General features: G+C 39.3%; 1 protein-coding gene across 2 annotated transcripts in view; it reads left to right on the top strand.

Annotated features, from left to right (window-relative positions):
• The window catches only part of astn2 (astrotactin 2), a 291,201-nt gene that overhangs the window by 78,519 nt on the left and 187,136 nt on the right, over window positions 1–25,546 (top strand). For both annotated transcript variants that reach the window (XM_079657488.1, XM_079657487.1), the window contains exon 3: window positions 11,264–11,687. In XM_079657488.1, coding sequence (XP_079513614.1) covers window positions 11,264–11,687 — 424 coding nt within the window. The remainder of the gene's footprint in view (window positions 1–11,263; window positions 11,688–25,546) is intronic.

Raw genomic sequence — 25,546 nt, 5'->3', positions numbered from 1 at the left:
TTTTCTCTTTATATCTCCACGTCTGCTGAAGAGTCGAGACTTCATGATCTTGAGTAACACGTGTTCATCCTTTGGATTCATCCTCATCTCACTGTAAACATCACATAACATCTCTTGCAAATGATTACAAAAATAAAAGGAATGGATGCTCTTTACTCTGTAAAGCGCGACTTCTATTAATTATAATTTCAGTTTATATTTTTTAAGTATTAAAGAAGATGACTCTTAATCAATGATCCCTTGAAAGCAGTTTTAGACTATCACATATGAATAACATTCATCTATGGAGGAATTGTCCCTTCACTCAGAGCCTGGATATGAGATCATTAGTACACTTGGGGCACGTATGAAAAGTGTAATTTCCTTTAATTAGTCCATAAGGAGGACATGAGCCTTGTTACGGACCACTATTCACTATAATCTACTACAGCTAGAGACACCATGTGTGTATGCAGTAGGTCAAGGTGTTCTTTATGTGTTCTGCCCTGGCTCCGGCTCCACTTGTATCCATAGGGGAGATAATGGGACAAGCAGTTCTTGGTGGAAGCCTCCTGGCATATTACCCACAAGTTCTCACACATAGCTCTTTTGCTCCCAGATTTTAGCTAAACACATGGTCAGGTGCTGTGTGCTGCTTCAAGTGCTGTGCCACTGTCATGATTGCTTGGCTCCAGGTTTTGGTATGAGAAGGGTTGTTTCCTGATTTTGTTGTCTTATGGATGTTGTTACATTCATTTTTATGTCATTATATTGTTTTCTATGACCATATTGTTTGCTGGTATACGTATATATTTTTTTAAATGTTGAGCCTTGGGTTTTATCTGGTTGTGTGTATACGCTTTGTGTAGAATATGTTGTGCGATATTGCACACGTGCTATACATTATGCAGCTGAACTGTATGTGGTTGTGAATGCATGTATGGGGAAACGGAGTCCACACAGAATGGCCTAAGCTGGTTGGTGGTTTTTAACCCATGCTCATCATGGGTTGAATTGTATTGTCATTAAATTATTAAGTTTAAAACATGATATTGCTTTAATAGCACAGTTCATATCACAGTTAAATCCATCATGCAAATGTATAAATAAGCAAAATAATAGCTGTATTGTATGTAGGAGTTTGAGTTGAATGCATGAAAATGTAACTGCCATATATCTATTCCTGATGAAACTTATGCATGACTTTTCCTATGTGCGTTAAAAGTGTTCAAAAGTAACTTAAATATATATTCTGCTCTACAGTAATACAGTAAGCTATGTGTCTGTGTATGACATACACAATTTTGTTCTTTTTACACAAAAACACAAATGATCGTAATGAGTAATTGTTTGCTGGAAAAGTGTCATGACCAAAGCAAATTAGTTCTTTTGAGACTTCCAGTTGCTGTGCAAGGGGAAAGGGGGGTGCGCTATTAATAGAGACAACACTCAGGTTCAAGTGGCTGTATCCCCCATGTTTTGTTTTTTTCTCTCTTTTTTTCTCTCTTTTCTTCTGCCCATTTATTCACCTTCTCCCTGTCTGTTCTGTTGCCTGGGAAACTGTTACCGATGGAGACCAGGAGTTGCGGGAATAAAAGAAAGTGTGGTCCTGAAAGAAAAGGATTATTGAATGTGTGTGTGTGTGTGTGTGTGTGTGTGTGTGTGTGTGTGTGTGTGTGTGTGTGTGTGTGTGTGTGTGTGTGTGTGTGTGTGTGTGTGTGTGTGTGTGTGTGTGTGTGTGTGTGTGTGTGTGTGTGTGTGTGTGTGTGTGTGTGTGTGTGTGTGTGTGTGTACATTTACGGTTCTAATTGTACCCTATTATTAGTCTTACTTAAACATATTAACATGAATGTTCACAGCTTGACTCTTAGTTGTACAGCGGGAAGCACCATACTGTAGTTATTTCTGCTCTTCCTATCACGATAGTTGACCCCTGGCTCTCTCGTGCTATACCAAGTTGAAACTATGCAAGCTAAACATTATGTTAATTATGTATGTTCAGTTGAGACGCTTCTTTCGATGTTGATGCATCACTTCACATATATTTACTGCTGGGAATTGGACCATCCTCACTGCATATCTCATTAACCTCTATGAACTCTAAATATAGCACCACCAAGCTCTGCCATACTAACTTCCGTTGGCTAGCAGACCGGTGGCTTCTTTCCTCCTTTCCTCATTTCCTCATCTGCTTCCTGGTCTCACTATTGATTTATCCTGTTATCTTTTACTGTTTTTTAATTGGTTCTCGAATCACAATGACAAGTCTTGGGGACATTTCGCATTAATGTACATTTAAACTGCTTGTTTTCCTCTCCCCTTAGCGCTAACAATAGCAGATGTGTTTTGCTAGCAGCCATTAATGACTCAAGCACCAATTGGGAACATCTGTGCTATTTGAATTGGGCTCAGGAGAGTTATTCAGGCCTGGGTTATCTATTAGCATTTCCTTTCAAATCAGTTTCAATTTATGACAATTTATCACGGCAGGACTGTGATTTTTCATTTGTTTTGTCCTCCTCACAATCCTGATTGGAAGACAAACACATCTATGCTTTTACCCAGAGTCTAGGTGAACGTACAGGAGACATTACTATAATACGAGGAGCATGGGAATGACCATGAATGGGGGTGTGAGGGTGGAAGCAGAAGGGGGAGGGGGTTTTTCTTCTTGCATTTGGCACAAATGAACAGAGACTACCTTCCCCTTCAGCTGCTGGCTCAAGCTTACAGGTCTACTCTCACAAGCTGTTGTGGTAACACTTGGCCGACAGATGCAGATACAAATAATGGCCTCACTTCAATCCAAACGACAGGGAATATAACAAGGGCTGAAGCCCCAGCTGTCTCTGATGAAGGTTCACAAGCACAAACACATAAAAACACCTATAATCACACATACCTTTAGAGCATCCGCAGGCTTTCAAGGTGAGGATATTTCTTTCTCTAGCAAAGACAGACATTTCACAGTTTTAGTCTTATTTCTTTCTATAATCTGGTAGATGCAAAATTGCCTCTGATGACACAGCAAAAAGAACAATCTGACTAATCCTTTTAAGCATTGAAACACCTTTTTAAATATGGCCTTCCAAGTTAAATAGGAAATTAAAAAAATTACTGTGTGTCCTTCCACTGTTATTTTCTCACATACTGCTCTTGCACCATTGTCCACACTCTGATGACTGTATCTTAACAAAAGCAAAAATCAATTCCCTGCCCCTTTTAACTTCTCAGCCCTTCCTTTTTCTCAATCAAAGTCACCCCAAGGGCCTCATTGTCCAGGCTCTCTTATTGCCTTGTTATCAACAGCTGTAGCAAGCCAGTATTGGCCCCTTGTGAAACCACAGTAAATATTGGCATTACCTTTCTAATCACATGTCTTTCTCTGAAATGTCACCAAGGCAGGCAAGTGTGCTTACAGTTGGCTTATACTGCCTCAGTGTGAAGATATCATTTTTTTTTTTATATTAAAGCCATACTGTTGTGCTGGAGGGGGGGGGTTTAAGGCTGTTGGGGCATTGTTGTCTGTTCCTTTCCAGCAGTACTAATTTGTAACAGTAATGAGCAAGCAGTGGTGCATGGTCATCAGGCAATTATATTTGGTTACCATGCAAACAGTGAGCGTCATGGGATGTCATTATACTGAGAAATATACCCAAGCTTTATTACAATGGCGTGGAAAAAAAAATGCGAGCCATTATCTAAGTGAGGACCCTTTTTTCAACATTTGTATCCTCACTGATGCTCTCATGGGTAGCAGACTGATGCATTCACTCAATTCTATTTAATTTATTTTGTACTATTCAGCCTCTTTTTATAATAACATTTTGTGTAATTACTTCAAATGAAATTCAAAGAAGGAGACTTTATGGTCTCCTCTGTAATTATTTTGTTTGTGAAGTGCAAACAAAATACTCAAAGGGCATTATTTATAAATAAATGTGGAAATGGAAAAAGCATAACACACCTTTTTAAAGGTATGCATCAGAACTGAAACCAAGATAACTGTTTTTATTCATACATGTAGGGTAGGCCAAACCTAATGTATGCTTGATTACACTTTTAAAAGCCCATTGGGTGGCATAATGGAGAATGTTTAACTGAATACCCCCTGCTGATTTGAGTAACTACTGATGTTTTGTATCAGCTGTGCTGCCCATAACTATAACATTATTCAGAAAAAAGCTTTCCTCCATTATTAAACAAAACTACTTTAATTTCTGACAAGCAGTCATACCTCAATTTTGCTTCCCGTTATTTTAGATGTGTAAGAGTCACATTTTAATTAAGTGTATACACAATAAGTAGAGAACATCTTACATCCAAACAGTGTCAGGGGCATAAAGTGGGGTGGCCCCTTTGTATTCCTTGCTCGGAACATGCCCATCCTCTACAATTACCTTCATTTTTGCCTTAACTTTACACCTTAACATGTTTGTTGATTGCTTTCGTACTAATTGCAATATGATCACGTCAAATCATCTGTCCACAGACAAACATGGCCAGAGTAATTACATTACATTACATATTACTTGTTAGACGCTTTTATCCAAAGTGACTTACATACTCAATACTGTGGGCAATCCCCACAGGAGCAATTTGGGGTGAAGTGTCTTGCCCAGGGACACAACGACATGGTGACTGCAGTGACTGTAGTGGGGTTTGAACCTGTGACCCCCTGATCCGAACACCAACACACAACCCACACGCCACACGAGTATTGCTTGCTCCTCCTCCTAATGGTATTTCTACATACTCATACTTTAAAAAATGACATTTAAAAATAATGCCTTCTCTGCAAGTGGTGCATATGTCTAAAGAATGCCCCTTTGCCAAACTGAGATGTCGTTTATATATTTAATCTATAGCATAGATGCCTTCTTCATCCCTCTAAACAGGCCCAGAGTCAGAAACGGAGTTATTTTTAGTCTGGCTGAGATAGGGGAATCTTTTGTGTAATGCGTGTGCTAAAGCTAGAAAAGTCCTGGGAGAGAGGTATTGGGTGGGCGGTAGAACCACACTAGCACATCAGCCCTAATTCTCAGTTATAATACACAAGGCCAGGGCTCAAGAAAACATTATCTGCCCTCAAATATTTTCCTTGGACAGACCAGAGCATCATTGCATGTCGAGGGGAGTAAAGAGAGGCAGAGAAATGAAGGGATAGGACTCAAGGCGACGGTAAAGGAGATGGGCTGCGATGATGGAACCGTGTATTAATTCCCATAGTGGAAGGGACAAAATAGAAAGGTCGACCTGGTGCTTTTCCAGTTCAGCTGTGGGAGACTTTCATTCAGTTTTCAATCACAGTGTAATCTGATTTTATGATTAGGTATGGGCTTTTGGACAGTGTAATTTCTCAAGTGATTTACATAGGGCGGCTGTCATTTTAGAATAGATTATTGAGATTTAACTTTTTTTTTTTACAAAGGCTATTTGGAAACGGGTCACGTTCTATTTTAAAATATGTCAACAAACATCCTTTTATGCAGGGCTTAGAGTACACCATGTCAATGACACTGGGGTAGGGCATGGAACGTGAATGTTGACAGTCTTTTTTTGTAATGCTTTTTCACTACGACTTAACTTGGGTGCCATTGTTTATTTTCCTGTGGTAAGTATGTCCCTAGCGCCTCCTTCCTTATGACATCATATACGTTGTAGCAGACAACATCATCCTTTCCACCATTATGTAGTCTTGGGTGTCTTTTTGCAAAGTCATGGCAAGAATGTATAGCTCAACCATCGCCGAATCTGACACTGAGTAAAATATGTTGTTGTCTGAAATTGGCATGAAGGTACTATCTGTCGAGCTACACTGTGTCCCTATTCTGTGACTAGTTATTCCTCCATGTTTCCAGGTAATGACAGGTATAGTTTCTCCACAGTGAATTAGACAAGGGAACACATTAACCACAGAGCCATGTCCTGTCATTCACGCTGCGACTTGTAGTTGGACAGTGAGAACGGAGAGCAGATGCTAGTGCACATGCCACTTTAACTTCCTGCTGGGAGAGAGGGATGCAAGAAACACAACACCATGAGGGGGATTGGTGTAAAAAGAGTGGGAGGCTGACAAATAAAATAAAAACATTGACATAATAAAGGGAGAGGTAATCTTTCTTTCCTTGACACACAGTGGCATTAACACAGAAACAGGCCTTTATGGTGTGTGTGTGTGTGTGTGTATGTGCTGTATGTACACTTGTGCTTGAGTGCATATTGCTGTGTAACCTGCATGGGTATCCACTCCGTCATCTGTCGCTCGTTTTTGCTACAGTTACATGCAAGTCATATGTTATTGCAGTTTCTGTTTGACTATCTGAATTCAGCATGTGGCTTTTTCACAGGAGCATTTGCTCTAAACAATAAAGATTGCCATGGTCCATTCTTCCCTTAGACAGGAAGTGGATGGTAACCATGGTTCAGTGAGCTCCAGCCTCCACTGTGCACAGATGGTGGCTAAACCACAGAGCATGTGTTGGATGTGTTTGCTCCGAGTCGTGTTGTGTTGATGCACAGAGACACTTAGGATCACAAGGGACCCGGTTGTGCTAAAGTATTCATACTGTACAATGAAATAATGATGTTTTTCTATCCACTGTAGTGGTTTAACCGATGATCAGAAATATATCAACAATATACTGTAACTGATTTTGTTTCATAAATACCAATGTCAGTGTTTTTATTTTAGTAACCCATTTCAATCATGTATGATACCATTTTTCTTTCTTTCTTTTTTTCAGGCCTCACAACATTTTTTTTCTTTTTTTAAAACCTCAAACTGTTTTATTTTCCTGAAACAACAAAGGACAGCAACCGAAAAATGTGACGACCATATATTAATTCTGACATTAACAATAGAAACACCACAACTGTAGTAAATTCATTATATTTTTGATATCATTTATTTGATAATTGGTACGAAGAACAATGTATGTTGTACTTAATCTCAATTCTAGTCATGTGCATTTTCATTATGGAATCATTTATTTAGGATGTTATCTGAATATACATTATCTATTCATTGCTACATGCTTGTGCAGTTAGCATTGCATTTATAATACATAATGATGATATTTGCAATCAATGACACCGCTAACTTATGTTTTGAATATGAAATTCAGTCGGGAATCGGCCTAGACATCTGCTCTTTTCTATGAATGCGCAAAAATGAGGTGACACATCTTAGAGATCCATGGTGACAGTGCTATATCTGTCTGCAACATAATAAATGTCATCAGAATTATTGTCACATTGCTGAGATTAGACGCAACATTAGAAATGTGCTGAAAGAATGTTGGAGCAAAAACAACAACACAAACACAGTCAGGATGTTGCTACATGTTCAAAGTCAAAGTTGAGCATATTTTAAGCAAGCTAGACCACCTTGCTTAACATAAATAAATTTAAAAGTACGTATCATATTGTTTTCATCATTCGTAAAAAAAGTAAAGTTTAATAACGAGCAGGAAATTGCAGGGGAATAGAGTATGCAAATAAGTCAAGTTATAAGTACAACCTTCAGGCATGTATTAATGAGTTTTAAACAGTGACAGCTGAAATGTTGACATTTAGGTATGGCTTATTCTAAAGCATAATACAACCCTAACCCTAACCTTTCATGTTCTTACATTACACACAACAGTCTGATTGTCATTAGTTATGGAATATCTTTAATTCACATTCACTTCTATCAAACTCTGTGATATAGTCTTAATGAGGTATTGGTGGGAGTTTATCATGTCATGACTCTCTGCTACTTAAACTAGTGAGATTAACACCAAATATCTGGAGTCCCCACTTCCAAGTGCCAATGTAATATGTTACTGTTGAGCAAATACACTTCTGCAGGTTTTCATTATCCCTGAACATGAACAGCTACACTGAAACGTTTCTACTGGGCGATGTTAAGGTGACTGTATAGACATTAACATGTCTGTCTTACTAATAAAGCCACACACAAAATAATAATTCTGGAGGCCATGTTAACTATATTGTTGTCTAAGCCAGCCATCTGGACACATTATGTTCATTGCTTTCACATATTGGGTTATCTTTTAGTCAAATGTGTTTTTTCTTGGGAGTAAACAAAATTACCAGATTGTATTATGCTCATATTTGCTAATGTGCAGCATTGATTTTTTTTCTCATCCAGGGATTTTGTTTTTTTGCAGAGCTTTATGAAATATGGTAACCACTAGAATAAGTCCAGTACTGTAAACAGTGGCAGCATGATTTAATATTTATAAGAATATTTTTTCCCTTAATGTTAGACTTTCATAGATTTTTTTCTCTGCTTTCCAGATTTATTCGGAGGTCATGCACTCAGCCAATATCTTTATGAATATCACTGCTTATTATAAGCTCCAACAGAAAGTACAAACACGCTTCTGTCCTGCTCCTTCCTTTAAGATGACTGGTAAAACCAAGGTAATAGCTTAATCCGAGGAATTTGCTGGTATTATGTCAGTTAAAATAAGGTGAGATAATGTGCTGAATAATTCATTGCAGGCGTTCGTCCCCAAACTCTACATCCAATCTGTAAAAGACTGAGGATAAAAAGCAAGTGAAAAGGGATGAAAGCATTGCAAGTGAACCTGGCAGGGAATGATGAAAGGAAAGGGGCAACATGATCCACAGAGGAGAGGTACGTGGGGAAGAAAATGAGAGGTCAAAGGCAGGCACAACAGGAAAAAAATTAACAGGAGAATGAATGCAGAGAAAGAACTAAAGGCAAAATAAAATAATAATGTGATTCATATGGGAAATGAGTGTTATTGAGGAAAAAAAAGAATGCAAAGTAAGGAAAATAATTACTGGCAGAAGTAAACCTACACTATAGAACAGAGTGGTATCATGGAGTTTCCAGCCACCCTCCTTCCTGTGAAGTCACTTGGGACTAAAGTAGCAGGGATTTGTGAGGCCTGAGGATGAACAGAAAACCCATTTTCCCTCATGGCTACATCTGCCACTGTGAATGTATACGGCAACTGTACTGAAGAGTGGAAGAAAGATGTGATCAAACATGAAGGGTAATGGAGACGGAGGGACGCACAGTAATCGAGAAGGAGAGAGAACACAAAGCGAGAACAATGGGAAGCGTGAGGGAAAACATTGTGACATGATACAGGAAAGGGAATTTGAGAGTATTTTGAGCAAGCTGATGTGACAGTCAAATTAACAAAAATATGAAACGGCAAAAGCTGACATGAGATATATATAGCTTTTTTTAGTAGGACTGTTTGTACTTTGTAAAACCTTAAGACTGTCTATACTGTAACTGTACTTGTGCACCAAATCTGCAGTATTCAAATGTAAACAGAGGATAATTAAGGTTTTAAATGTCAAGTGTGTCCTGGCAGTGCATGGTGTCATTGTAAAATGAATAATTACTTGACATTTCCATGACAAATGGACAATTTCCTCTTTAGTATCCAGTGACAACTGCCGTGTTACAGCAGTGTTCAGATGATCCCAGACATTGCCTAGCTACTGAACATATTTATGTCTTACATTTGTGGCTGATAAAACGGCTTCTTGGAACAGAGATTTCCACACTTTATTTTGTTTCATTGCATTGCATTGTACAGTGGTACTGCAGAGTCATACAATGTCACTCCATTATCCTTTTGTTGCTAAAATGAAACATTAGCCTTCATATGTTTTAGCCATTCTTCAGGGGAATTTATGTAAAAGTGCAGACAAAGGGGAGTTTGCGGGAGTGCATTTCTGCAAAGCTGCCATCCTGTTGGAGATTAATGAACAAGTTTGTCCGTGGCACCGGTGCTCTCTGCGCCCCTCCCCTCTCGGCATTGGTTGATTTATGGACACCCAGCAGTGCATGAGTTATAATTTCAAAGGGGTTTGTTTTTCTTCATCAAGATGGAATTCTAAATGTTGTGATGAATGACCCCTTTAGGATTTTATTCATTATTCTGTCTTGAGCTAATTTTCGTACGTGTGTGCTGTTTGTGTACAGTATGTACTGTTCTCTATGTTCACGCTCCTGTGGCTGAAATGTATGCATATGGGCATCCGTGTGTACTTTTGGGAATATCACCACATCTTTAAATATGTCACGCAAAAGCGCTGACCTTGCATTTTCTTTTTGACAATGTGAATATATATCGCCTTCAGGTCTTCGTGTCCTGCTGAATCAAACACTTCGTCTCACCCATTGGCTTGTCATTGTAGAAACATCTAAGAATAAGTCATGGCCTCCCTGTCTTTCCAGCATTCTGTCCGTGCATATGGATTTACCTTATCATCCAGTCGCAGCATGTATGGCAGGGTGTTTGATGTTTCTGTGATGGTGAGATATCCAATGAAGCGTGGATAAATGTGATGCTCTGGTGCATTTACATGACAACAAGAAAGAAGGAGAAAGGACCGTAGGAGAAAAAAGAAAGGTGCATCCCTGGTGACACTCTGAAGATAGGAGGCCAGTTGCAGCAGTTTTCTACAAAGAAAAGGATTTTCTGATTCATTTCTGTGCATGAGAGCAACTATAAAGACAGAGAATGGCACGATAACAGAAACCCAATCGCTACTCGTATAGCCTTTCTATAATCATCATAAGCTGTCGTGATTTTCTTGGTTATCATTTTGTGTTTATGATGTTTGCCTGCATGTATATACGTTTATAATGGCTATCTCCTGTACATCACCAATTTTGCATTTGAATAAATATGAAGCAGTGTATCTGGTAATAAATCTGTATGAGCTGTACAGTCATCATCCAAATTAGAGTAAGACACATTATTATAACAACAATAGTAGCACGATGCATTCGTAAAGGTTTTACATACTGTATGATGTATATTTGTGGATACAAGGGGTGTTTGTGGCACAGTTGTTTCACTTTGTTTGATGTTAAGCACACAGTTTGAAAACCTCTCCTTCATAAAGAAGAATCTGCTAGATTGGCCTTATTGCTGTGCCTGCTACATTTTCAAGTGATACATACTTTTCTACTTACACAATGCACTTGTCAGCAGCAAAGGAACAAATGATTTAGTCTCTGATTGTACCTGCCTCTTGTTATTTGGAGAACTAACCATGTAATGAAGTGCTAGAACTCTTTCAATAGCTAGCAATTGGTGCTCATTGCCATTCAACCTAATATAAGTGACACTGGAGCAATCATTGTTATTGTTATAGGTGTACGGTGTTTGTATTGTTGTGTACAATCTGAAATGACCAATTAAGTGTGATCAGAGCATTTTTTTTCTTCTTGTGTGCTTCCTTTCTAATTCTCTTTCTCTCCTGTTCTCTTATCCAGGGAGGCCTCATTGCTCTCCTCCTCCTTATTCTCCTCTTCACCCTCGTCCTGTATACGCGCCACCGGTGGTGCAAGCGCCGCCGTATCCCACAGAAGAGCGCCAGCACCGAGGCCACCCATGAGATCCACTACATCCCCTCTGTTCTACTGGGACCCCAGGGCAGAGACAGCTACCGGGGCTCTCGAAACGCACACCAGCACGGGAACTCCGTCATCGGTATGCCCATCCGGGAGACCCCCATTCTCGATGACTACGACTGCGATGACGATGACCAATGTGGACACTCCCTTAACTCCACGCCAAACCAGCTCCACAACAAGCTGAGTGACGGGAAGTTCCACGAGGACTACGGGGTTAACATCGGAGGGCACACAGACATGACGTGCAAAGAGAATGAGATTAAACATAATTTCGAAATACGAGGTAGGTTAAATACTTTTTGATTGAAAAACAATTAACCATGAGGATTAAGGTGATAGCTGTGAGATTCACAGCATGATGTAGTTGTCACAGGAAATCTGTTTTGCTCAGTGGTTGTTTCTGAGAGGATGATTTGTGCTTCCGTGGAGGCTCTCAGTGCCAGCTCCCCAGATGGCCCGGCCTGGACAGTTCACTTTGGCTCCGGCCAGCTCAACCGTGTTCTTGATAGCACAGCATGTCCTGCTTACATTTAGTCAGAACTCAGCAGTTTGTGCATGCCATTACATCACTCTGGTAAAGATAGGAATCCTGTATTCTACGAGTAATATAGTTTTTTTGTATTTTTAATACTTTATTTTGAATTTGTATTTTAGTTACAATAAAGCAAAGACATACACAATATACTGTACAGTAAGTAGGTACCCGAAACCTTTACATGGAGTACAAGAGAAAAAGAAAGAAAAGCTTGGTATTGCTTTGACAATTTCTGAGAATAGTCTAAAGCTGCCAGACGACAGTATCGTAGACATAAACAAAAAGGCCAAGGGTAACCCTATCCCGACAAAAAAATAATACCGAAAAGAGAAAACAAAATAAATGGGGATGGATTGCCAAACACCAGACAAAATTAAGAATTACGCAATCTAGAGTAAGTAAAATAAAAGCAGCAGAAGAGCTCTTTAATTAAATGATTAATTATCCTCCAGCAATGTCAAAAACGGTTTCCACACCTTAATGAAGCAATCTTGTGAATTAAGTCTGTTAATGCGAATTTGCTCCATCCTAGCAGAGGAAGTAATATTGTTAAGTGTACATTTATTTCTGAAACCACAGAAACAGTGTATAGCCACCGTCTTTCATACACACTCAGTTAAAATAGCCATCGGCTCCGAGTGAGGAGAAGTAATGTGATGCAGTGCAGTGTAATTTAATGCAATGTCTAAAGGTCAAGTGACAGGGGCCATTGGTGTGGTTGATTAGATGCTGAGGTGTGTCGGTGGGTGGCCGTTGACCCTTACTAAACATAACCGGGGGCCTGCACTTTAAGCGGGGGCAAAAGGGCTATTGCCATCTATGACATAACTGGAAGTGATGCTTAAAAAATTCTCCAACAGAGATTGCCTAAAAAAAGTATTCTAACCATTATAATATGGTATGTATATATCATATCCTGATGAACTTGGGGTGATCTTCTGCAAAGCACAACTTTAATAATTGAAGGGTGCTGACTAAGTTGGAGGGTGGCCTGGTTATTTATGTCATACTGAATTATGCATGTCCGAAGTTTGTGGAAAATGCCCTTTTGCTCCCATAGTATTTATCACTTGACAAAACCGGATTTCCATAAGCTTTTTGCTTCTGCCTGTGAACTGACTTCCTGAAAATAGGCTCAACTGCTCAACATAATTGTGTTCAACTTTGAAGATACACTTTGCCCATTGGACAACAAAGAAAGCTGATTATTATTTCAGTTAAATGTTATCAACATTATTTGAATGGAGGAAAATTGGATACAATCATACCAATACTGTATATGTGTTTATATATATATTTATTTATTTGTTAAACCTTAAATTGGCATAGCCTCATAGTCTCTGACCAAGACAAAAGCGGAGAATCATTCTAGAAACTTGTATTGCATTGGACTAACGCTTACAGCTTGAATATATTATGGTCAGACCTTATTCAACAATGAAAAAGAAAAATTATGCAACAAAGTGAAAGGATAAAGGTTAATTTCTGCTCTTTTCCCTAATGAAAAGTCAGCATGTTGAGATTACCACTGGGAGAAGGGAAGCAAGGCAGAGGTCAGAGAGGTCAAGGCTCCTACTGTACAAGCCTGTCTCTTGGGTCAATCGCCGCATTTTGCCATTGTTACAAGAGAGCAACCTTTTATAATATTCCTCAATGCCTCTAAAGAAAGAGCCAAGAAAACCAATCATAAATAAAAAAAACACATCACACACTCATATCAACCACATGGCGACCGGTAATGAATGTGGAAACTCCCTTAACTAGGTGAAAAACAGAAACTTACTATTATACATGTTTAGAGTTATAAATAAATTAATCTAGGGGGACACTATGAATAACATAAAATTCCAACGTCAAATATTGGATGTTCTCAATACTAAATTCAAAACATGGTAGAACTCTCTCTGTATGAAAGTGGCTACAATATAAAAGAAATAGTCATAGTATGGTGATTCTTTCTTTTCAAATACAGTACTTTAAAAACAATACCATAAATATCCATAACAATTGGTCATTCTCAAAAGGTTGTTAAAAATCCCATTTAACTTGATGCCTCTGCCTCCCCTTCTGTACTGTGCATAAAGCGCTGACATTTCAATACAGGGGCGATTAACTTCCATCCCACCTGTTCTATACTGCGAGGCATTCAAAAAGTCTCCAAATACCAGTCATCTCTTATCTGTCTGTCCTTGCTGACAGATAACCCCATTCAATTGCACTCAATAGTATTATCCCCAGGGATTATGGCTATGCCTCACAGGGTTGGGCCTGGCTTTGGCTTTTGTTACACAGACAACCAAACAAATGAGGCCTGTCAATTTCATTATTCATTGAGATTCCTAAGGCTTTGGGAATGAATGTGGGCAGCGTCAACGGTGTAAATCCATGTGCAGGAAAACCTTAGCGGCATGCTGAAAATATTGTTCTGTGATGAGCGCTCGGGGACCAGTTATCAGCATCAGACCGCTTTTATCACACATACCCCTCCCTCGCACTTCACAGCTCACAGGCTGCTTCCTCCATTGCTCACCTACATGTGTAGCTCTTGTTGTGAAAAGGGCAAGTTTTACATATCAAGCGCTTTGAGTCATACATACATATATACTTAGTCTTCTGAGCTATTTGTAGAGGGCATTTACATTGTGCAACTGTTCTGTGTCCTACTTTTCAAACAAGCAGTAATTCAATTATTACAAAATAAGTTATCTTGCCCTGAATAATTACAATGGATCCAATTGGATTTCTGATTTTAACTGAACATATTTCTACACAGCAGTTAATGTGAATGAATCACGACTTTGCTTCTCATTGTTTTGATGAATCCTCATTCTCAATGGCCTGAGGCATAATGTTTGATTAGTTTGACTCTGATAAAACACTGACAATAACTTACATAACTTCTAAAAACAAGCATCATCATTGTGTGTACGTAATAGTATTTTCTTATCTACCTGGATTGCTTTTTTTTTTCGAGGTGGTACTTGCTTTTAGGGGTCAAGTTTGGATTTAACTCACATTCACATTGTCCTACAACTATAAAAACATATTATTTCAAAAGGTGCTTTCCATCCTTGCCGACCATTTATCGCCCACTAACTAGTCAACTTGCCTCATGTTTTTGTGAGTGTTCCCTAATTGAAATCAAATTAACCACGTTCTTCTTTTTGCCAAGGGCTAATCTCAAATTTGAAAAGTTTTCCAAACTCTGTGAGAATGGTTTAGGTGCTCGAGGGTTGACAGGATATAAGTAAGTGGAATGTTATACATGTAATACTGTCTCAAAAACTCAAAATCACTGAGACAGAGACCAAGCAAAAAGACAAAGAGACAGTACTGTGCATTGTTCCTCACTATCAACTGGAAAAGCATACATCGTTTATTTGATTTGTTTAATTTGTTATTTGGTGCTGGCTGCACCGCCTGACTGTATGATATGATAATCATAACTTATTTCATTTGTAGCATTTTCTTCTACCTTGTTTCTTTGGATTTAAAACCTGTGCATACTAATGATCACAAGTGTGATCAATTGGGTTGAAAATAAGAAATACTTGATTCAGAGAAAATCATTTTTCTCAAAGCACAACCACTCAACCGAGCATCCTGTTGAACTACTTCAGATGTGATTGGGCCAGCACTTCACACCAGCGCTCTGCCAACACAATGCCCACGGTTTCTTGGCTGTGGCCATTGATCTGATCCTCACAGTAATAACAAGCAATTCATCCAATTCCCATCTACAGTAGCATGACTCTCATCAGCCCTGTCTAACACTCACTCTAAGGTGAGGTGAGCAGCTCATTTAGAGGCCTTGGCCTAGAGTTTTGACAATAATAATGTATTATTTGACATTACATTAGTGCTATCACTTTTGTATAAGAAGTGATAGAGGAATTCCAGGTCACATCATTTGATTGAATGCACTGGGCCACAGTTCTCTGCCTAGTACAATTTATTAATTTCCTTTTGAGTTTTAAAGATACAATATTTCTCAAGGAATCAACTATAATTCGTTCAATATACTTTCACTGGGTGAAGTAAGATGTTCAAAGCCTTAAGATATTGCTGCTTATTTTCCCCTGAAAATGTTGAGTTGAAAAACTGATCCAACAAATTGACAAATACCTAATTTCAGCATTGTGATTATTATTTAAAATGCTTCATGGTTGCTTTAAAAAAAGTTCTATATCTAGGATTATATTTTTGTAGACTGCAAAAAGCCTGGCCAGTAAATTAATAACTATAGTTAAGAATGTCAATATCCCTAAAAGGCTTTTCTGTTGTGCTTCTCTTTCCTTTCAGTGAAATGATGTTGTTTGTAAAGACCGCAATGCAATTACTGGGTATTTATATTGTAAACACAGATAAAGCCTTGGGCACCACATGTAGCTCACTCTGCTTTTAACAATCTGCTAAAACATAGTTAGATTATAACTTTGAGGGAGTACACATTTCAATAAATATCGCTTAGAAATAGCCAAAAAGAGACAGTTGACAAAGATCCCTTGCTAGTACAGGGGATTTTTTATGTCCTCTCTTCCCCCTGTGGAGCCACTCCACATAATCTGAACAAATAGCTCATTTTTTCCTCCTGACTCCATCAAGTGCAGTGTAGCTGCTTGTTCTTTCTTCCCTTTTCCCCCAGCTACGACTAAGGCACAGTTGAGAAAACCATTTTATAAATAATAAGGTGTCTTTAGTAAAGCCGCTATATATAAATCAACTCAACCACAGCAATGATTCAGCCAGTCACTGCTATCCCAGCCTTCCTCAATGGCCTTGAAATGAACAAGGTCATGGCAGGGATGAATCATCCAGTTACCTACTGTGGCTCTATGTGGTATTACAGTCATAACTACTGGAAAAATTATTGTGACTCCTTTAGATTTACAATGTTAATTATGTATTAAATAAATAATAATAAAAAATTATTGTTTCATCATCAACACAACCCCTGTCATTACAAAGCTTATTGAGTGTTTACTGAGCTGTAATTGAACTCAGGACTGGAGAGTAATAATCCAGTGTCAAGCTTCAGATCGCTAATGTGACATCATTGATGAGAAATGGCTGCCAGCTTGGCACGCTCAAGCTAGCTCAGGATAATGTTTTGATTAATACTGAATCAGGCTTTTCATGCTTCCCCACGATGAATAGATGGGAGTTAATTACAAACACTTCCCATTCTTCCTTTTGCGGAAAGCATTTAAGTTGTGTCTCTTTAATGAGGGCAATGTATTGTGATGAGGAAGATGATTTAAAGATGTGCAGCATATGTACCACTGTGCACAAATATCACTGCTTGATCGATATATCGAGCATGTAAGCTGTATGTTTTTATAAGATAAACTCGTGCAAATAAACTATTTTTAAGCAGTCCATCATTCAATGTTACTCTGCCCACAGTGTGTACCAGTCATTGCCAGTTTCATTGGTCATGGCCTTTGCACACTGTAGTGCGCTGTGCTTTCAGGACATTTCAAAGCAGCATGAGCAAACCCCTCTTGGCACACCACAGCAGCTGATGAGAGGAGTTGGAGTAAAGAGGACAAGAATATAATATGGGGGGAAAAGAAAGATTCTAGGTGTAGGGACTCATGGATAACTGAAGGCGTAGTAATCCAATCCTATGTGAGGCCTTTGTCAGTGATGGAGAAAAACAATACCTGCCAGTAGAAATGGGTTTGTAAGCACCAAGGCCACGCCAGATCAATATCTGTGGGTCGATATTATGCCAACTCATGAGCCATCTTTATGAGGCTGTTTTGAAATGTGGATTGGGCAGCTCACCCAAATGTATTGGTCAATATCCCTGTGCTCCCTGTATTTCAAACACTCTTAAGTTCCTTAAAGTTAGTATGCTATTTTTCCAACTGTTCACATAGACCGTGTCTTTGGAGGTTTGAAAACTAGTAAAGAAAACTGAACACGCTAAAAGAGAATAGGCAGTTGAACGATATCAACAAACATAAAAATAGACTAATGGGCACCAATACTTTCTGCCTGGACAGCTCAATGATTTATTTATGCAATTAAAACTGAAACAACAGAAGGGAAAAGCATACAGTGTTATTGGTATTTAGAGATGATATTAACAGATCCTGTTGAATATATGCCTTTTTTTTGTTGAATATTTGCCTTTTTAAAATAGCTTTAAACTATGCGTGTCCATTATGTGTTATGTATTCCGGTTGTTCAGGAAAGAATCCGGAGCTATAGCTGCTATAAAGCATGTCTTTGGTCAATATGCAATTTCAGGAACATTTTTGTTGCTTGCAGCATATTAAATTAACAGAATTTTTTCGGGGTCTGGTAAATTACCTCGGTGTGTGATAAATTGGCACCCTATCATAATTATATTTGCATAATGTCTTTTCTGCTTCATTTCTGCTCCTACATGTGCTGGAATTGTCCACGGTTACACTCGTGAAAGAAATGGAAATAGTTTCTAATATGTTTTGTTATCTTTGGAATCTATCAAAAGTTTAACATAGTTTAACAATGAAGAAAGTCATTTCACTCTGCAGTCAAAATGTAGTGTTACAAAGTTAATATTCATAAAAGAGAATTTACATAAGACAGCCATTATACATATCCAAATAATTCATATTTAATGTGAAAGACAAGAGTATACTTTTTAAACAGAAATATGGGAGGTTACCCTTCAACCAGCTTGGCAAATATTTAAGTCCTACATAATAGGCATATGCTAATAAAATCTATAATTTCAAAAAGCCTCCAAAACAGATTCATTGAGATACTGCAAGATTGTTATGATGAATTATAAGAAAATGCTCCCAGCATCCAGAAATGGCATAGAATATGATTGTAAACTTGTTTTTAGCTGGACTTTGCTTCCTCATTTGATGTAAGTCATTTAGATCTGAATCATGGCTTGGTCATTAATCATTTGCTGAAAAAAGGGAAATTGGAAAACTAAATTACATTTGTGGATGATGACAAGCATTTCACAATTTCGCCAACATGTGGTGTTATAACATTACATTATATTACATGTTACTTGTTAGACGCTTTTATCCAAAGCGACTTACTTACTCAATACTGTGGGCAATCCCCACAGGAGCAATTTGGGGTGAAGTGTCTTGCCCAGGGACACAACGACATGCTGACTGCAGTGGGGTTTGAACCTGTGCTCCCCTGATCCCAACACCAACACACAATTCCACTGCGCCACACGCCCTTATAAATTAGGAGAATTGGAAGTATATGCTCCAAAGATCCCCAGCACACAGGAAAAACAAAGGTGGCATTGAAGGAGCTTTTGAGGAGAGCTTTCAGTCAGGATTGACCCCACTTGTCCACAGAGTCCATTTTGTTCACCTTGGCTAAGATGTTCAAGAGCTTCCTGCTGCACATAGAGAGAGACAGCAGACAGGCAGGAGAAGGTCAAAATCCAGGAGCAGAAGTAGATTGCTTTAACCCAAATTGCTACGCTTGGATTATGTGGAAGCCTACCCTTTAAGAAAGGTAACTGCTATACAAATTGCTGCTGCCATGCTCAGAGTTAGGTAACGGACAATATACTGACCATAACCTCAGTTTTGTTTGGGGTTGTACACTTTTTCCAAAGCTCCAAGGGATATAACCACTTCTTACCACTCACAGACTAATAGGCTGCTAGAGTGTTCCAATAAAACCCTCAACTGCTTCAGAAACAGGAGAGAAATGGGATGAGTTCCTGCCATTTTTGCCAGATGCACACCGAGGCGTTCCCCAGAGCCCAGCTGGGTTTTTGCCATTTGAGCTGAGCCCATTAGGTCAGAGACCCTCTGGATGAGCTCTTTGAAATGATTGAGGAGGTTGACTCATCAAAGTGTATGAGAAGGATGATTTTTAAACCCATTTGTGACAGCCCAAAGCATTTTAAAACAATCTTGGTGCTGTTCATATACAATGAGCTAAGAAACAATGCTCCAATGCCTTAGGAAAACATTCTGAAATTGCATATATATTAATAAATCATACCTTTTTTTACAGGTTGGATAGGTAACATCATTTTCAATGCTCATTGTGACATTGTCTGCCTTGTTTTTTTTTAAAGATTAGACAGGGCAACCATCAACCCTCCTGAGCATGCCTTGTCGACCGTATTTCTGCCTTGTTTTCTGCGATAGGATCTGAAACATGGTCTACAATGCATCTTGGGAATGGTTAATTGGTATTCAAAGGATGTCTATAGAAGATATCATTTTCTATCTGCCTCTTTCTGTTGCTCAGCCTGCATAAAATGTATGCATTCGTGTATCAAAAATGTGTTTGTGCCTATTAACTTATGCATGTTATCATTGTTACATGGACTATTTCAAATTGCACTGAAATACTTACAGAGCAGCTTGGCTCGCATGGGGATTGAGGATAGATGTTTGAAGAAACCATGCCGTCACTATTTACTCACCACTTTCAGCTAAGCACAATATTTCTTACAAGCCTATGGTAGGGATTTCCAGGTGTCCTGCCAGGAAAAGGCTGCCCGTCATTGTCCCTTATTAAACATTTACATAATATGCCATCCATACATTTATAACTCACCGCCTTCCACACTGCCACAAACAGATACATTTATGTGAGACATTCTTATATGGGGATCTTGTTCTTATACTTCATGACCTGTGTGTATTTTTGATTGACAGTGTGGAGCCTCAGCCTGTCTGGAGCAGTTGGAGGTCAGAGCTTAGCCTGTGATGTTTAACCGGCACAGCATGGAGAGACACATCCATATTTTATTCTGGCCCATGGCAAGAGCTGAGCTATAGATAGCACTTAAGTCGTGTTCCTCTGCAAACAGCAGATGCCTTAAAATATACAAGAATAGTCAAAAGCTAGGAGAAAGGAAAAGTGTCTCACTAAAATGGAACATTACATGCTTTTGCAGCAGCTGGGGATGACGGGACTTGATACAGTAAATGTTCAAATCCTGTAGAGTACGGATTTATGTCTGTTCCTTGTGTTTTGAATTCCACAAATGTCTTTTTGAGTGCTTTCAACTGTCGATACATTTTCATTTGAAGTTTCTTGGCAAACGCCATAGGAGACAATTGCAATACCACATGAGCCTAACTTGGGTTTTTGTTTTTAAATCTTCTGCCATGAACCCTTTTTAACAGTTTCACCTCTAGCCCATACCGTTATGTCCTCTACAACGGTATGGATTATATGCTACAACCATAACATTGTCATTCCCTTATCATGCACCATTTGGTATCCGAACACGTTTAGATTAGAGATCTGTTCCTGATTTTATTTTCATTATTTTTCTTTTATAAAGGCAAGCATTGGGTCCACATTATTTGCTTACTTGTTCATCAAACATACAACTATTATTTATTCAATGATTTTATTTAAAAAAAATAAACATGTATCTTGCATTACAAAATATAAGCTTATTGTGATTGAGTATTCACAGTTAACCAACATTGATATTGTTCAAACATTCATATTATCTAAATTATGTCGTCATGTTATTTTCCTCTTTTATTTTTTCTCTTTCCATCTCCTTGTATGTTCATGTCAGGCTCCTTTTCCTGCTGCTCTTGATCCCTTCTGGCTTTCTTATCTGCATGTTATTCCCAAAAGAATTGTCTTTGCTTCAACACCCATGGCATCTACTGTCAATCCATCTCTTCCTCACGCTGGCTCTTTCTTTTTCTGTCTCGTCCATTCTCCAGTCATCTCTGTATCCATTGTCTTTTTCGACCCTTTATTCTTTTTCTATGTATCTGTCCAACCTCTTACTCTCCTCTCATGTACCTGCCACCCTTCCAGTGGCAGTGCTGTCAGGGAAATCAAAAATAGCTTCCCTTCTCCGCTCCTATTGAAACAATTGCAAATATAATATCACAGAGGGAATCAGAGCTGGTATGAACCCCTGTTCCCTTCCTATCGATCCCCTCTGCACTCATTTGCTCCCTAAGCCATGAAGGGGAGGAGAGCAAACAAGGGAATATAGATGTGACTGAAGTGTGTGTGTGTGTGTGTGTGTGTGTGTGTGTGTGTGTGTGTGTATGTACCCACATACATGTACGCATAGGTTTGCTGAACAGAAAAAAAAACCTTTTGTGAAAGGACGCAATAAAAGGTAGTTTAATGAAAAAAAACTAATATCCAGCAATTTTTTTTCTGCCTCTAGCAGATTTCCTCCAAATTAAAACAGCAGGGGTTGGTAAGGTCTAAAGATCTTCAGACATGTTTCCGCCATTTCCCTCATGGCTACATCTGTCTCTGTGTATATGAATGCCGGATGGTTTTGAAAAGGTCCATAACTGACTCTCAATTTTAAAAACATGGCACAAATTGACACTAAATTAGCAATAAATACATAAGAGTTTTAGCACATTTGTTACAGTTTGTCATTTTATTTAGTTAACTCTATTTGTTTTGTCTTGGCTTTTAGTGGGTGTTTCTATGATGTTTGAAATTGAATGTGGCATGATGTGTGCTGAATTCTACACAGTGTAATATGACATTATGCGTGGAATAGGAGTACTCTAATCAATCTTCCAAGCTGCATTGCAAGCCATATCACCACCTGCCTCAGGGCATTGTTGAAGAGTCTGAAAACATTGCATCGTGTCTCACTGACTTTCAGCAGAGGGGGGATCTCTTCTTGAGCCTGAGAGAAATAAGGGTCAAACACTATTTATGGACAGAGAGTCACGGTCAAAGGTTTCACTTTCTGACGGACAGAAATTCCCATAGGCTGTATCAGCGATTTGGTGAAAGCCAGCCTAGTCTTGTTCATTTGGCTTTTTTGGAGTAGCTGGTCCTTCAGTTTATTTTTTGCTGAGAGTACAACCACTGCCCTTCCTTGTGCTGAATAGCATTTTCTGGGAAGGTGGGAGCATCAGATACTGGCATCTTTGTATCCGTTTTTCTTCATAATACCCAGAAATATATATAGAAACTCTGCATCTGCAAATGAGTGCTTCATCAGTGAATTGTTTGATGAAAAGAATATTGATTGCAATCGAGATATATCGTATAATAATACCTTGATTATTATTTGTATTGCATTAGCAGCATCAACTATAAAAGTAGAAGTAATGGTTTGAGTAATTGGTATTAGCCAACAGTATACTATATTCTCATTGAAGAGTTTGAAAATAAAATGCAATCAAACACAATTTGTGTTAAATCAGCTGTAAACTTTATTATGCCACTGATATTCAGATTAGAATATTATTTATTTGAGGTAAAGTTGCTTAGGACAGTAGTCCAAATAAATACATACAATACATTTTACGCCACACGGCACAATATCAAAATCTCTGTCAGCATAAATGACTCAAGAAGATGCCTTTGAAATTACATCTGAACTTGTAGTTTCTCAAATAGTGCTGTTACTTTGTTGTCTGCTTTTGTATTGCACTTGTCAAAGTGGACATGTCAAATATGAAAGGTCTTTTCAAATAAGCATATGAAAGAAAATTAGAGAATGCAATTTCTGAAGAAATTGTTAGTGGGAATGCTTTATGCTGAAAATCTGACGCTAAACTGCTATGATGAAATGTAATGTGTAAGAAGAAAGTGAAGAATTTAGATTGAAATGATACATGAACACTGGGGGCTTGAATGTGTGATGAGAGAAGAAAATAAAGTAAAAAGGCTTGGAAAAGCATCATAATATTTGAACTGCAACATTTTATAACTAACTTGATGGTGAATGATCTGTCGCCATGCCAACAGCATTTGATGACATCCCATAATACGCTTAGATGCATTGATGGCTGCATAATGTAGTTACCAAACCTGTGAAGTTTTGGGCCATTTGGAGCATTTTCACTGAAGTTATGAGAAAACCGTGTTTCATGGCGAGCATTGTGTTGCCATTTCAACGGCATTTGAAGAAATCTCAAAACTTTCCCGTAGATGTCTTCACGACTGTGAAGCACACATGTGAAGTTTGAGCACTTTTCGAAAATGTTCATAGGAGTTACGACAACATCGTGTTTTATATCGAGGGATGCGTTTCCAACGGCATATGGTGAGATGTCAGATTTGACGTAGAGCTGTTGAGGCATGGAGAGGTGATATACAGGTGAAGATTGTGGGACGACCGGACCGTGTCCATTGGAGCTATAGCGACATCGTGTTTTATGGCGAGGGATGCGTTTCCATTTAAACAGCATATGATGACAGACCATAATTGACGTAGAGCTGTTGAGGGCAGGACCATTAACCATTATCTGACGTCTGCTGCTCTGAGCATGTCAGTTGGAGTTATGACATCATCGTGTTCCATGACACAGGTGTTTATAATAATAATAATATATTTAATAGTTTAGCGATTTTACAGGTGCTCAAAGATGCTTTACAGATAATAGTGAAGAGGAAAGAAAAGAGAAGAAAGGAACAACAAATAAATATATAGTTAAAGTTAAAGTCAAATAATACAAAAACAATCACACATTAAAAGCCAGATTGAAGAGGTGAGTTTTTGTGAGTTTTTTGAAGGTGGTGAGGTCGGTGCAGTCTCTGATGGGTTGTGGGAGTGAGTTCCAGAGGGAGGGGGCAGCGACGGAGAAGTCTCTGTCCCCCCAGGGCCGGTGATTGGTGCGGGTGGGGATGGATAGGAGGTTGGCTTCTGATGAGCGGAGGCAGCGGGAAGGGGTGTGGTGGTGCAGCAGGTCTGTGAGGTAGGGGGGGGCCTGATTGTTGAGGGCTTTGTGAGTAATGAGGAGGACTTTGAAGTGGATTATTTGAGGGACGGGGAGCCAGTGGAGGTTCTGGAGGATGGGAGTGGTCTCGGGAGCGGGTGTGGGTGAGGAGGCGGGCAGCAGAGTTCTGGATATGTTGGAGTTTATTGAGGAGGTTGGATGGTATGCCATAGATAGAGGATGCTATTGCAGAAGTCAAGTCGTGAAGTGATGAATGCATGAATCAGGATTTCAGCAGCAGAGGAGGAGAGTGATGGGCGGAGACGGGCAATGTTTTTGAGGTGGAAAAAGGCGGTCCTGGTGATGTGATTTATGTGGTGGTTGAATTTGAGCTGACTGTCAAAAATGACTCCGAGGTTGCGGATGTGAGGGGGGGGAGATAGAGTGTGGCTGTCAATGGTGAAGTTGAAATTCTGGATGTCTTTGATACGGGATGGGGGGTCGATGATGATGATGTCTGATTTGGCACCGTTCAGTTGGAGATAGTTTGTTTGCATCCATGCTTTTATTTCTGAGAGACAGTTGGTGAGAGTGGAGTGTGTTGTGGGGGTGATGGTTTTTGTTGAGATATAAAGTTGGATGTCATCGGCGTAGCAGTGAAATTGAAGGTTGTGGCAACAAATTATTTTGCCAAGGGGGAGCATGTAGAGGATGAAGAGGAGGGGGCCAAGCACCGAACCCTGTTCCGCGGCCGTCTTCATGGACTCCACCATGGCGTGGAACTGGGGTCCTAACAGCCCGTACGGGCTGATTGGAGCGTCCAGTAGCACTTTTCTGGCCGTCTCCGTAACATACGCCTGCTGTAGGTGGCGCTGGATCTGTGTCACCCACGCGGAAATCCTCGCCTGGGAGACAGCGACGGACGCGCACAGAGTGAGCGCCGTGCTGGCCGCCTTGCTGATTTCCTCTGCCTCGGTGGTGGACCGCTCTACC

This window comes from Notothenia rossii (assembly GCF_949606895.1).
Source record: "Notothenia rossii genome assembly, chromosome: 11".
NCBI classification, from domain to species: domain Eukaryota; kingdom Metazoa; phylum Chordata; class Actinopteri; order Perciformes; family Nototheniidae; genus Notothenia; species Notothenia rossii.
This window is presented reverse-complemented; position numbering and strand designations above follow the sequence as displayed.